This window comes from Podarcis erhardii, assembly GCF_964252035.2.
Source record: "Podarcis erhardii genome assembly, chromosome: 4".
Classification (NCBI taxonomy): Eukaryota; Metazoa; Chordata; class Lepidosauria; order Squamata; family Lacertidae; genus Podarcis; species Podarcis erhardii.
In genome coordinates, this window is record NC_138508.1 from 86,245,709 (window position 1) to 86,261,621 (window position 15,913).

A 15,913-nucleotide genomic window follows, 5' to 3' on the forward strand; every position below is an offset into this window, starting at 1 on the left:
TGCAAACAAGAGCACCACAAATCACATAATCCATAAATGGAATCATGTTTAATGCATCACTGAAGTCACACAAAGTACTACAGTGGTACCTCAGGTTAAGAACTTAATTCGTTCTGGAGGTCCGTTCTTAACCTGAAACTGTTCTTAACCTGTGGTGCCACTTTAGCTAATGGGGCCTCCCACTGCCGCCGCTCCACCATTGCACGATTTCTGTTCTCATCCTGAAGCAAAGTTCTTAACCCGAGGTACTATTTCTGGGTTAGTGGAGTCTGTAACCTGAAGCGTCTGTAACCTCAAGCATTTGTAACCCGAGGTACCACTGTATTTTGATCACATGCCTACATTAAAAAACAAACAAACACCTGAGCATTTCATTGCTTTTTGGAAAGACTACACTATAAAATACTAAGCAGGTGACAGCTTATTAAAAATGGCACATCACACAGCATATTAATAGCTTGCCTCTTAACACCAGTTAACTGTCAGTAACTGAACAAATATGACTCAAACTTGATTACATTTACAACTCATGGACTGATTTGCATTAACTGGTGTGGAATTTACTTGTACAAAATCCCCCACACTAAAATCAAGAGATGCTTCAGGGAATTGACATACATAGATACCCCAGGTAATTTCCTATGGAATGACTGCTTTTGAGTTTAGGCTTGTATCATCCCATTCATTATGTAACACAACTTCTTCTTTTTTAAGCTGGGGAGGTCCTGAAAACCCCACAAAACAGACGATACAGAATACAGCACCATGGCCCTTTCAAAACATTTTCCATTTTTTGTCACAGAAACCCACGAGATGCTTTAAGTTCTTTAGTCAGACCATGATATACAAAACCTATCTACACCACAAAACCTCACTTTTCACCAAAACCTGATACTTGTTTCTAGGTAAACAAAACATTGGCTAAATGTCAAGTAGACGTCACAGTTCTTCCCTTTTTAGTGTGGCAGGTTCTGTTTTGAGTTGGCTTTCTTGTCTAGCTAATTAGATTTTATTTGTGGATGTGTGCCCTTGCTTGCCATAGGTGTCCTCTTACTGCTAAAGGAAGATCACACGCTCATTCCTATTTTATATTTGAATGAGAACACGCCCCCGTGTATTTTGGGGGACTCAACATTTAGAAAATGGGGTGAGATTGTCCAGAGTTGTTGAGCAACAAAGAAACCGTTCACCGCCAGCTACTGCCTATCGCCTGCCTAAATGCCGCTGCAACACCCAATCAAAAAAAGGCCTTGCCGCAGTAAAAAAAATCCTCGTCTTATACCCGGAAAAGTACGATACCTTGCTGCCATCATGATATGAAGTCTGGACCTTGGTTTCAAGAACCACTTGTGCTGAGATTATGATATCTGCAACAACGCTGAGCATCCACACCACCAGAGCCCATCAGGCTAAAATATAAACGCCTTCATCTTACGGTAGATATCATATCTAGCAATTTTAACTTTCCCCTCTGCTTTTTGGAGTTTCTTTTGTGGGGGGGAACTGATGAAGTAAGGTTTGGTCTATGAAAGCCACGATCTGTCGGTTTCTTTTTAAAATGCCGTTAACACTCTGGGGGCGGGGGGGAACGAAGCATGAAAAACATGAGGTGAATAGATGCTGTCACTTCCCATACTGTTTTTTTTAGGTATACTTCAGCCATAGGGAGGGGAAATGCCATCGACTCCTTAAAAGGGTAGTCTGACCTAATCACTCGTAAGAACAACACGCAAAGGGGAAACAGTTGCATCTGAAATGTGTAGCAAGTGCAAGCACCACACAGAGGACTTAACAGAGGACTTAACAAACTACTGATAAAGTGAGTAGAGGGAATACTATGTTCTGTTCTTTTCAAAACAAGGCATTTAAACTGCTGCTGTGGGAGTCAAATTTTCTGATGTGACTATGAAGCAGGCACTTCTTTAGAGCGGAGAGAGAAGCAATTTGTGGAGAATATTTATGATACAGCAATGTTCATAGAAGCATGCAGCAGGGCAAATTGGCAATTAAACTTAAGGGAATATGCAGGGATGGAGAAGCTCACCGGAAGAATAAGAAATCAAGAAGAGAGACTTTTTACAATGGAAGGGGGAAAATTTATTGATTATTTCAGGACATATTGTAAACAAATTTAAACATTAGTGGGATGGACATAAGCACGTGCAGTAAGAGATAACTAGGGGGGGATAAAGGAAAATTTATAAATATATTTGAATTGGATATGCAGCAACAAAAAGATATGAAAGTAATAACTGCAGAAGGGAGAGGAGGGAAGTTAAGTTAAGGGGAAGGTAAATTAGATTTATAAAGAGTTTGCTTTTCTGGCTAAAATGTTTCTGTAAGTTGAAAAATAAGAAGCATGTAGTAGGACTGTAGCTAACATCTGTTGCAGGAATACAAATAACTTTAATTTCAATTGCAACATTGCTAATGTTTCTAATTGAGGTGGGAGTTAGAACCAGAAATTAAGCCTTATATTAAAAGAGTACTGGGGGGGGGGACGGACTGGATCAGTACAAGTTACAGATAGGTAGCCGTGTTGGTCTGCCATAGTCAAAACAAAATAAAAAAATTCCTTCCAGTAGCACCTTAAAGACCAACTAAGTTAGTTCTTGGTATGAGCTTTCGTGTGTATCTGAAGAAGTGTGCATGCACACGAAAGCTCTTACCAAGAACTAACTTAGTTGGTCTTTAAGGTGCTACTGGAAGGATTTTTTTTATTTTGTTTTGGATCAGTACAAGTTTTTAAAGAATAAAGGATAGATAATTATAGGATATGAAGTAATATTAAGCTGTTATTTACAAACTAGTTTAATCAATATCCATTTTTAAAGAATGTGATAATGACTTTACAGTTCCCTTTTAAAAATGAATCTTTTCTTTAAAACTTTTTATTTCTAGGATGCATTAAAATGTCTTCCCACTTGTTCTAAAGTAGTCCAGCCCTATGCATGTTTTACAATATCTGGTGCTTTTTAGTTTAGAAAAAAAGGCAATCAAGAGGGGACATACAGAGGTGTGAAAAATACCACACAGTGTGGAGAAAGTAGGCAGAGAGACTTTTTCCTCGTTCTCTTCTAATACTTGAACTCAGAGTCACCCAATGAAGCTGCAAATTTCAGGAGACACAAGAAGAAGTGTCTCAGCAAATGAGAAAACAGAATTTGCTGACATGTTGCGATGGGCGCCACACAATGACTTTAGAAGGGGCTTAGACAAATTGGTGGAAGATAAGGCTAGCCTATTCATGATGTGGGGGTGCTATCTCACGTAATGGAAATGGTATACCTGGGGTATACCTGTAAATACCAGCTGCAGGTGAACATAAATGGAGAAAGTGCTGTTGGACTCGTGTCCTGCTTTTGGGCTTCCTATAAACATCTGCTTGGCCACTATGAGAAAAGGATGCCAAACAAGATTGGCTTTGTTCTGATCACAGAGGGGTGTGCATGGCACTGTGATCTAAACCACTGAGCCTCTTGGGCTTGCCGACCAGAAGGTTGGCGGTTCGAATCTGCACAACAGCGTGAGCTCCCACCATTGCTCTGTCCCAGCTTCGGCCAACCTAGTAGTTTGAAAGCATGCCAGCACGAGTAGATAAATAGCTGCGGCTGGGAAGGTAAACGGCGTTTCTGTGCGCTCTGGCACTCGTCATGGTGTCCCATTGCGCCAGAAGCGGTTTAGTCATGCTGGCTATGCGACCCTGGAAAGCTGTTTGTGGACAAACGCCAGCTCCCTCAGCCTGAAAAGCAAGATGAGCACCGCAACTCCATAGTCGCCTTTGACTGGACTTAATATAATAATAATAATTTATTATTTATACCCTGCCCATTTGGCTGAGTTTCCCCAGCCACTCTGGGCGGCTCCAAATCAAGTGTTAAAAACAATACAGCATTAAATATTAAAAACTTCCCTAAACAAACAGGGCTGCCTTCAGATGTCTTTTAAAGAGAAGATAGCTGCTTATTTCCTTCACATCTAAAGGGAGGGTGTTCCAAGGGTGGGCACCACTACCAAGAAGGCCCTTTGCCTGGTTCCCTGTAACCTCACTTCTCACAATGAGGGAACTGCCAGAAGGCCCTTGGCACTGGATCTCAATGCTGAACGATGGGGGTGGAGACGCTCCTTCAGGTATACAGGACCGAGCCCGTTTAGGACTTTAAAGGTCAGCACCAACACTTTGAATTGTGCTCGGAAACGTACTGGGAGCCAATGCAGATCTCTCAGGACTGGTGTTATGTGGTCCTGGCGGCCACTCCCAGTCTCAGGCCTCTTAAGCTGTGGTGGTGAGTGCAGGCCCCGCCCCCTAGGCCCAATGGAGTTGGCTGGAGAGGGAGTGGTCTTCCTAGCACTCACAAGAGCAGCAACAGCAACTTAACCATCCAGAGGCCCTTTAACTTTTTTTTAGCTACCTGTTCTTACCCCCCCATTGATTAGATTTACTCCCAAAGAGGTATGCATAGGATTGTCCCCACAGGACCCAAACCTGTCCACATTTATATGGACACTGTGTCCACTGGAGCTTACTTCCAAGTAAGCATTGGCAGGGGGCTTCAATCCTCGGATAACATCCAAGCTGCCTGCCCACTCATGCAATGGAAGCTAGTGGAACAACAGGATCCCTGGTTTCTCTTAGAATCATAGAATTGTAGACCATGAAGGGACCTTGAGTGTCATCTAGTCCAACCCCCTGCAATGCAGGAATCTCAACACGTGGTTCCCCTGTGTGTCACCCAACCCTCTGGAGCAGATTTTTGGCACACACAGTGGGCTACAGGGGTAAGGGAAGGAAAGAGAAGCCCTGTTATGTGTGTGAACGCTCACACAACATTGGATCTCACTCCATACACAACATTGGATCTCACTCCAAGTGGTGTATGAATAGGCTTCACAATGTTTTGTTGTTTATGTTAAATGAACAGTGACCTTGTAATATACTTTGGCTTTTTAAGTGGGGCAGAAACGTAATATTCACAATGCATTTTCTCATATATATTTTATCCCACAGTAAGTTTGATCCCCCCCTCAAAATAACAGTACACTCTTATATTTATATTCAAAACTCAGTTCCACTGTATTCAGTGGCACTCATTAAGATAAATGTGCATACGATTGCAGCCTCCGACTTTTTATTTAAGAACAACTGCAAATCATACACTTTCAAAAAGTGTTGTCATTGCTTTCAGTGTGATAATGATCATTGCACTTTATGTATATTTGACAGTTAAATATTATTTTAATGTACCAAATCTGACAAGTTGAGGGTTATGGTTGTGTATCTTTTAACCACTTCATTAGAGCGAAAGGTTCTATACATGCTGGTTTGTATCACTGCATAATGTATGTTTAATGCATTCAGCAACTCATTTTGACATCTCTAGGGTTCTCTGCCAATTCAAGACATTAATAGATATGACACTAAGAGTTTTTCACTTTTTACAGGCAATCACATTTCAAAACTTCACACAACTATATCTATATGCTATGTTCCCGTTAGATACTGGTCATCCTAATCTCACATTGGCAATAATTCAGTATCATTTTGTGTATGGACACCTGCATTTACTTCACTCATCCTCTCTTGATATTTTGACGGGCTTTCTTCTTTATGAACTAGATAAATTTACAAAGCTGATTTTTTATCTATCGCAATTTTTCCCCGGACACAAAAATCTGGAAAAGGACATTTCATTAATGTATTGAGTTTGAACAGAATATGGAACGGAACCGGTATACTTAAGCATAAAAACATACTAAAATGTTACAAAATCTTCTTTATTTTGCAGTTGTGAGGTCTGATTTGACATTGTGTGTATGCAACAACCCTTAAAGGAGGCTAGAATTGCACCAATCAGCCACAGAGTGAGAAGAGGGATGGAGGGGGACTTTTCACAGTTTAGTCAAGCGCATACTTAACTTTGTCCTGTTCAAATAACCCAGCCTATTTGTGGAGTTCTCACTGTCCAATACATCTTCCATACACAACTATAACCATGCAGAAATTATTGAAATGGAGGAGCATTTCAGCCCACCAATTCCCACAGCCCATCAAAACAGATAATGAGGATTCCAGCTTCCCTTAAAGAGCTGTGCAAATGCTTTGCTGGCTGTGAGATAGGGGCATTACATCTATAGCTCCTATTTCATGCATTTCTGTCTAGGGATACAAATACAGATGCTAGCTTCTCAGCACGTAAAGCCCCTGGTTAGTTCAGGGCACTGCTATATAAGCACAACAAATTCAAAAACACTTGAAGCAAACTGCTGTTAACATTGCAACTACTGGAAACCCCAAAATTAGGAATCACATATAAATAATATTGTGAAATACACAGAAATTGGGAGGAGCAGTTCTATCTATTCATGTCTTCTATTAAAAACTCCCTTGCACTTGAAACAAAAAATCATTAGGAGTTGTGCCAGCAAAGTCTCTTCCTTCCTCTTTTCTGCATCTGTTGTCTCCACCCCGCCCTCCTAAGCTAGGTTAGTTTTTGTACTTGCACAAAACGTAATTCTCAATAAACACACTATGGACTGAGCTCTAAGTTGTTGTTGCTGCAGCAGATATACTACAAATCAAAGAATATACCCTCATCATCCAAGACAGCTAGTGAGGTGCAGAAATAATGTTACTACAAACTGAACTAATATCCTGTTTTTATTAACTGTGCCACAAGACAGCTTTGTAAGACAGTCGTGAAGCAATCTGTGTGGCTGAGGGTTGCTAACTATACAACACACTAGACTGAGCAGAGTGAAACTCCATGTAAGTTTGGGAGCTGAAAGCCACACAACCACTTCTGCTGCCGCAACCAACCATTGTAAGCTTTCTAACCACTGTGGAGTGTAGATGAATGAACCTAGACTTCATTTCTTCCCCCCCTCATACAACCATAGCCATGCAGGATGGAAAAATTGTTGGACTAGTGAAAAGGTTTATGAAGTAGTATGTACGTGCAAAGTTTTATTTGGTAAATAAGGAGTTACTGTGCTGAAAGTAAGAGGTGGGTTTGTGCACCGGGTCGGGGGGAGGGTTCTTAATGGGCGTGCAATCCTAAAATAATATCACAAACTTATTTCCCCCTTCGACACACCATGAAACAAAGGGTGTGCATGTGTGTGAAGAAGTGAGTCTGAGCATGTTGGAGGTGTTTGGGGAGAGGATACAACCTCTTTAAACAATGCAAAGGCTCAATTCACATGAAAGAAGTTCACACACAAAATATTGTACTTGTTTTTGGAAAAGTAAATCTTCAGGACCTACTTCTAAAATGCTAGAGAGCTGCAGTCAAAGCTCTGACTGTTTTTGTTTTTTAAAAATAAATAAATGAATAAATATATTATTGGCTGCTTCCCTGGCCTTTGAGCTCCCACCTCTGTTTGCTTACCACTTTCCCTTTAACAGCACACAATTGCTTCCGTTCTTAAGACTGACGTGAGGATTACAGACAGAAGTTAGTCAGGTAGTTACCAGAGAGAGCAGGCCACTGGGACAGGTGGGCTTTGGAATTTCCATTCCCAGGGAGACTGCATGGGCAATATTTCACAGGGTGAAAAAAAATAGCCACATCAGAAGATTTGACAGTGTATTTTGCATCATTGCAAGGATTTAGTATTTCTGACCTGGTCTGCCAACGATCCTTTCAGACAGAAAGTTTGTTCTGTCATACTGTTCCAAGTCTAGTGTCATGGTGTCAGTTTCAGAAAGCAGGTTTCTCCTTTTATTAATACTGCCAGTGAGCAGTTAGGTTAATCCCGAAGAAACCAGAGGCATGGCTTTTGGCCCTTCCTTTCAAGTTATTAAGTTGCTTTATCTCATTTCAAACTTCTGATCTTCTATAGACTGCTGTTTTGAAATCCAAACTTAAAGAGTTGGAATTATATTTTTTAAAAGAAGAAGAAATAATTTAACTACTAATTTAATTACTTGGTTTTACACAAGGCTAACCTATTGACCACTTGCAATGAAAAATATGATTGCCTACATTAAACACAACGCACACCCCTGCCCCTTCTGTTTTTCTAGGTCTCCTAAGCTTCCTGGATATATCAGCTATGGCAACAGCCTGGGCCACCGCTGCCTCAACAGCCCATCAGACTAATAATTCAACTTGTGACCTATATGAGCACAGCGATACGGCACATATCCTGTTGCCCATGTTCTACAGTGTTATTTTCTTAATCGGAATGCTTGGAAACGCACTTGCTTTGGCTGTAATCGTTAAGAACAGAAAGAAGATGAATTCTACTACTATTTACTCAACGAATCTTGTTGTATCAGACATTCTTTTCACTACGGCGTTGCCTGGAAGAATAGCATACTATGCACTGGGCTTTCACTGGCCACTTGGAGAAGCACTCTGCAGACTCTCAGCACTTGTCTTTTACATCAACATTTATGCCGCTGTGAACTTCATGACATGCCTGAGCATTGACAGGTTTGTCGCCGTGGTTCATCCTTTACGCACAAAGATCAGAAGAGTTAAATGTGCCACGTACATCTGTTGCTTTGTGTGGTTTCTTGTACTTGCCCAAACCATTCCATTGCTTTTACAACAAATGTCATACGAGGAAGGAGAAAGAATAACATGCATGGAATACCCAAACTTTGAACGAATTGCAAATCTCCCTTGGATACTTCTTGGAGCCTGCCTTCTGGGATACGCATTCCCCCTTGGGATTATATTAGTCTGTTACTCTAAAATTAGTTGCAAACTCTGCCATATTGCAAGAGAAAATCCACTAGCTGAAAAGTCCGGAACCAACAAGAAGGCTTTTAATACAATTATTTTTATCATCGTTGTCTTTGTCATCTGTCTTACTCCGTATCATGTTGCCATTATTGTATACATGATTAAGAAGATTGTGCTTAAAGATATCATTCCATGCAGCAGTCGGCAAATCTTCCAAAAGACCCTCCATTACACTGTTTTCCTGATGAATTTAAACTGCTGCTTGGATCCTTTTATCTATTTCTTTGCATGTAGAGGATACAAAAGAACAATCATGAAAATATTGAGACGTCAAGGAAGCATATCACTATCGAGCGCTGTCAAAACAGCTCCTGAGGAAAGCTCTCGTGATATAGGAGACACACAGCTGTCTCCCCTTTCAACATCTCTAAATGGAAAAAGGTGAACACAAATTAACATTTGAAACGTGCTTCCAGAGTTTCTATTTCAGAAAACATTGGTAACAGTAAAAACCACGAACTATTTCTTTTTATAAAGGAGCTAATATTTTTATTCTTCCAGGAGTGGCGTGGATTGGAGTGGTGATGTAGCACATGTAGCCACAAGAAAGAGAAAAACTGGCATTGTATTTGCTTTTAAAATTTGTTTTCATGTCTTTGTTTGTCCATGTTGCTTTATCATGGGGTGCAGTTATGTATATTTCTATTTCTGAATCTCAGGAGCCCAGGCAGGAGAGTGATTTAGGTCTTAGACAGAGAAGCAAGCTAAAATTAAACTGAATGTTTAACTCCAGTTCATTCACCCTTAACACCTATGACTGGTACAAGGGATATACCTGGAAGGAAGCATGTAATCATCTTTGCTTTTTCATAGGTAATGAACTACTATATAAAATCATTGTTTATATATAAAAGCCTCCTGTCACAAGAAGGGGGTGATTTGCCTAATCTACCAGTGTGACTTTCCAATCTACCATGTGGCTCACACAATACATCTCCAAGAATATGCAGTATACTGGCAAACTGTAGAATATGAAGCTACCACAGCTGGGCAGATGGTAAGCAACCAAGATAGGGAGGAGGTCAGAAGCAGGGTGCGGCTAAGAATGGCACTTCTTTCGGTAGGAAGCCAGTCACTGATTTAAGCAAAAAAACACCCAGTCTCTTAGCTTCTAAAAAACAAAGAAGAAAATAGCACGTTGTACAAGAGGAAGGAGGGAGGGGTTGCTATCCACCATCAGCAACATCTGCATCCTAAAAACCCTTTGTTGCCATTCTTCTGGTTTACTTTTCATACTGTTTTGTTTTCCATTAGTGAGTTCTTTTGCATCCTGATCCTGGGACTTTTTGTTTGTGTTCTTGTACCTACGTGCTTTCCTTTCTCAGAATCAGGGGGTCGTTGGATCACGTTGGGCTTGTTTTTTTAAATCCCAAGCATACATATAGGCAGCTGTGTTCTGGCAGAAACCAATAACCTCGCTCGGTCCCTGCTCCTGCCAACCTAGCAGTTCGAAAGCACGTCAAAGTGCAAGTAGATAAATAGGTACTGCTCCGGCGGGAAGGTAAACGGCGTTTCCATGCGCGGCTCTGGTTCACCAGAAGCGGCTTAGTCATGCTGGCCACATGACCCGGAAGCTGTACGCCGGCTCCCTCGGCCAATAAAGCGAGATGAGCGCCACAACCCCAGAGTCGGTCACGACTGGACCTAATGGTCAGGGGTCCCTTACCTTTACCTTTAATAACCTTGCTTGGATTAAGGGTGAACTATGATAAATTAGTAAGCATGCAAGGGAAGTCATTCATGGAATAAGAGACTGAAGAATGGGTAGATATGTACAAAAACATATATTTTATAAATTCAGCTAAAAAAACTCTCCAGTAGGAAAAGTAAAGCAGCAGAACACTAGCTTAAAAACTGGCTATTATGAAAGATGTGTCTATAAAATTAGAGATATTGTGGTAAAGGGCAGTACCCAGTTTTATAAGGCAATAACTCTCCCAAGTATGAAACCCAGAAGCAGGAACAGTGATTGGAACTTGAGGTCTGGATGGCACAAGCTACCTGTAGTATTTTTAGAGACATATCAAGTGAAAATTAGGTGGTATGTTTCATTGTGGGAGTTCTGATACCTCCTGATGTTATAAATAGTTGTGGACTGGTACCTAAAAGCAGTTGCTCTGTAGTAAAACAAGCAGTGAACACGTGGCGCATGACAGCTGCCCGTGGAGGTGCGGAACCGTGGCAGAGCTCAAGCTACCAAAAGAACAGGAGTTAACACCACTACCAGTTCTTATGCAATGTCCTTCCTTCCATTTAAGGATCAATAGATTTTAAAACATCAGAAATGAGTTAGGAACATTCCCATGTGAGCCTGGTACTAGGTAGCATTGAGTGACAGATGAAAAACAGCCTGATTTTTAGACTTTTAAGGGTCATTTTTTTTCCTTCTAAAAATCACGTGTTTGACATGTTAATTGGTTTGAAACTCATGGCAATCAGCAACTTCGTTATTTGTCTGAAGAAGAAATGTAACACAATATCTATTCTTTAGGAACATATACAAATATAGTCAAAGCAAATTAAAACCATCTACTTGCAATTTCCAACCTATGTTCATTTCACTTATTTATATTCCTGCTATTTTCCTGGACGCTTTTTTTTAGTCTAAGAGCAAGAAAAGCTGGGTCTACAAAAAGGTACCAATGCCACATATGCCTATTATAAATATTGTTGTAATATCAAACTTGAAGTCAAGCCGAAAAAACTAAGAGTTTTGCACGATCAAGGCTTAAAGAACTGGCTCATATTAACTCAACACCCTTTAATGTAAAGCTAGTGAGGAATGGTTCCCTAAAGCACTGTTCCTCACGGTGGGCTGAGATGGAGCAGTTAGCCTGGAGCCACTTTCAGGTGGGCCTCCTTGCAGCTGCCTGCCCAGCAATGGCGTAGCGTGGGGGGTGCAGGGGGGGCCGGCCGCACCGGGCGCAACATCTGGGGGTTAGGGTTAGGGGGTGCAAATCCACGGGTTAGGGGGCACAAATCCACGGGTTAGGGGACGCAAATGACTTGCCTTGCCCCGGGTGCTGACAACCCACGCTACGCCACTGCTGCCCAGGACCTTCTCGCTTGCCTGTCTAACCCACTAGCCATACCATAGCCTTTTGGTTGGACCAATTCCTTGCATGCTGAACAAAGGTGGTCACGAGATGGAGAAACTGGGGGAAGAAGGAGGTGGGAAATAACGTCTTCCGTCAATGCCAGAAGTTTCGCCACCACGAACCCAATACAAAATGTATTAAACCAGGGATGGCCCTTGCGATGCTGTTAGACTGCAACTCCCATCATCCCTGACCATCTTTCCATGCTTGCTGGGGATTAAGAGAGTTAGAGTCTAACAGCATCTGGTGGGCCACTGGTGCCCCATCTGTACATTAAACAATACATAGTAGTCAACCTAAAAAACTTGTACACACATACACACACATGCACACAGAGCAGAGAGTATATAATATTCCAAAAAAAACCCAAAAAACCAAACCTGGATGATAACACAGTTCTATTACTTTTGTATTACTGTTGATGGTGAGACAGTGTCTTGACTGAAGCCATTACAGTGGTACCTCAGGTTACATATGCTTCAGGTTACATACGCTTCAGGTTACAGACTTCGCTAACCGAGAAATAGTACCTCGGGTTAAGAACTTTGCTTCAGGATGAGAACAGAAATTGTGCTCCGGTGGCACGGCGGCAGCAGGAGGCCCCATTAGCTAAAGTGGTGCTTCAGGTTAAGAACAGTTTCAGGTTAAGAACGGCCCTCCGGAACGAATTAAGTACTTAACCCGAGGTACCACTGCACTGAGTTGAGATTTGGACCATCAATTGTATCCCACCCTCTTTACTACTACATGACACAAGCTCTTCTCCACCTTTTGCAATGTTCTTGGTGGCTCATGCTAAAGGATAATACAGAATTCTGTCCTTTTAAGCAAGAGAAACCAGGCACCAAACTTTCTGCAGTTAGTATCTGGTGAGTTACTAACTTTCCTGCTGAGACACTATAAGTAGAAGTGCCAGCTATCAAGGATCATGAGATGTCTGGATAATGGGACAAGCTACTTAAGCATCTGCAAATACAAAGGGCATGAAAATTAGTTGGTGCAGACAAACTCTTTATATTTCATTGCAGGTACTTTCAGATATTACTATTACTGCCCAGCAATGTCCCTTCCATTGCACAGAGATGGTAAATGCAATGTACAGTGGCTTAAGATTCAGCCATCAGCCTGTCATTAACCCTCTGGAAAAGACATACGTATATTTAGGCTGGGGTACTGTCAATGCCGCAAAGAGTCACAAGTTATCTGCAAAGTCCTGACATTTCAGAGCAGTATCTCATGATCTCCCATTGCGGCTTCATCCTTGGCAATGAAGAGGAAGGAAGTCTGGTGACTTAAGTCTGGCCAAAGGTACTCTTCCCTTTATAAATGTGGCCTCACAAGGCAAAGAGATATTGACAGTATTTTCAAATGTGATTATTGAGCAAAATGCTGCAGACAAGCTGGTAATTAGTAATGGTAATTATCAGTGTTGTCACTAGTTAATCCTTTGAATTGTAGAAAAATTCATGTATGGAATCTGAATATACTTGGCTATGACGAAGAAGGTAGTACCCAGACCTAGGGCTAACACACTCACTGAAATCAATGGAGGTTAGTTATGACTGACTAAAATCCAATTGATTTCATTGGGTGTACCTAAATCTGGACCCAACTCTTTGTCTTTAGGTGCTGCAGATATCTTCTTAGAAGAGGGATCTTCCCTTCACTTTTATACAGGAGGGAATGCCTGTTCTAAGTGTGCCCTTGCCGCATGCACGTATAAAAATAAAGCATTTTTTTTTTAAAAAAATCTGCCATCTAGTTGAAAATGTCATAGCCCTAGTAATTACTGGTATGTTATCCCCTGAATCAAGTTCTCTCATACAGGAGATGAGAAACCAGCACAGGAACACCATCTCTCCCGCTTCTCTTCTAAAAAAAACTATGGTTCTCATATCTTCCATGACCAGACATGATATCAGTGTCAGCAGCAAAAGAGCCAATTGTGCTACTGTTGGTCCCTGACACTGACAATGGCAGAGATAGTGGCAGAATTCCATACAGGCCCCTTGTACTGCATCCTACAGGTCTTTTCAGTCTTTTTTTGAGCTCTAAATTACAATGTGTAAACACGTATTAGTTCTAGCTTTAGCTGTGTTATACATAACACAGGGACGCGGGTGGCGCTGTGGGTAAAACCTCAGCGCCTAGGACTTGCCGATCGCATGGTCAGCGGTTCGAATCCCCGCAGCGGGGTGAGCTCCCGCCGTTCGGTCCCAGCTCCTGCCCACCTAGCAGTTCGAAAGCACCCTTAAGTGCAAGTAGATAAATAGGTACCGCTTTATAGCGGGAAGGTAAACGGCATTCCGTGTGCTGCTCTGGTGCCGGTTCACCAGAGCAGCTTTGTCACGCTGGTCACGTGACCCGGAAGTGTCTGCGGACAGCGCTGGCTCCCAGCCTCTAGAGTGAGATGAGCGCACAACCCTAGAGTCTGTCAAGACTGGCCCGTACGGGCAGGGGTACCTTTACCTTTACATAACACTACATTTGGGATTTATAAAAGTGAGTAGGCAGAACTCACACATTGTGAAATACGATTTCACAATATTTGTACAACTAGGTCTGTGACCTCAATGGAACCTATAGTTTAGTTTGACTTTTTTCTAAGTATCTAAAACATTTTGAGACATGGAATCGTGTTTAGGAAGAAAGAAAGAAAGAAATGCAAGTCCTCACTCTTTGGAGTCAACCTATTATCTTGAAATACGTTTAAGAATCACCTGCAGTACAAACTCCAACCCAAACAGCACACTTTTGGAAAAGTTATTTGTATATATATTTCCCACTCAATTTCACTCAATTTCACTTCCACTCGGATAAAAACAAACCAATGTTTCAGTCGCAAAGCTGATGAAATTTCTATACCTTCCTCTAACCAAACTTTTGTAGAAAACTAATAGATTAAGGTCAACGCACATCTGTATGCGCTTATACAAGTTACCAAGGCAAAGACACAACATGTGGTTTATGTTTTGAAATGCTTTCTCAGAATAGCCCGAAAACTTCCTCCCAAGAATCTTTCACAACATGATATCCATCAGTATAAACAAGAAAAGGAAGTGAAGGTACTGCTGGCAAGACACCTTCCTCATTTGATTTGCCACCTCATTATACCTTGCCGCTTCTAACCGCATTAAGCACTTTTTGTGTGGTGACAATATTGACTGGAAGTGAAATTGAGGTTTTTCAAGGTGCTGAACCAATCCTGCCATGCAGCTACTTGCTGCAATTGCCAAATTTTGTGCACACTTTTTCATTTTGAAAAGCATTTCTCCCAAGACAATGGCAAGAAAACACATCACCAAGTATGAAATGAAATTTAAAAAAAAGAAAATGAAGTCAAAGCTTTTCTAAGACAAAAAACCTCCCTTATTTCCGTGAGCAGCTGTCATGGTTTTACGTCTACAATGAATTCAAGAAAGCCATTCTCTGCACAAAGAAAAGGGGAAATAATCATAGTTTTACTGCAAAAAATAGGCAGGACTCACACAAGTGCCTTTCAAAAGAGCCGTGCAGTTAAGAGGAAGTTTGCCCTTATCTTCCTTGATGTTGCTGCTTGGAGTGGAAAAACAAACAAACGTAAGTGGGCTTGCTCAGAAGCTGGGGTTCTGGCAATTGCCCTAGGATACAAGGTCATCTTATTGGTTTTACTCATTTATTTAATAAAATGTATACACTGCTTGATTGTAAAAACAACAACAACACACCACAAAGCAGTTTACAAAAGGATAAAACAAATCAATAAAAAAATACAACAATAGTTTAAAACATGCAAAAAGTTGAAATACTAATGATGCACACATGCCCTCTTCAAATCTGCTCACTGGAACGGGGCCTGTATCAATGCTATGTTGGATGGCACTAGCAAAAGTGTTTTACTCATTATGGCAAAGAGAAGACTAGACACTGTGAAGCAGCCTTGGGAGATAATAAACTGTCACATACTGGTCTGTTTCTCTCCAAACAAACCACAAACGGAAGCCAAGGTCCGTTCCAGTATGCTGCTCATTCACTGTAAGTCATAAACCATAAGCTGCCGTAACATGTGAACCAGTCCACAAA

General features: G+C 41.4%; 2 protein-coding genes across 2 annotated transcripts in view; one reads left to right on the plus strand and one right to left on the minus strand.

Moving 5' to 3' along the window:
- UBAC2 (UBA domain containing 2) overlaps positions 1 to 15,913 on the minus strand; it is an 85,642-nt gene that overhangs the window by 39,720 nt on the left and 30,009 nt on the right. The window lies entirely within an intron of this gene.
- Positions 309 to 11,299, plus strand: GPR183 (G protein-coupled receptor 183). The gene is made up of 3 exons (XM_081858273.1): positions 309 to 1,436; positions 1,649 to 1,819; positions 8,027 to 11,299. Exon 3 carries the CDS (start codon positions 8,056 to 8,058, stop codon positions 9,136 to 9,138), a length of 1,083 nt encoding a protein of 360 aa, XP_081714399.1. The 5' UTR covers positions 309 to 1,436; positions 1,649 to 1,819; positions 8,027 to 8,055; the 3' UTR covers positions 9,139 to 11,299.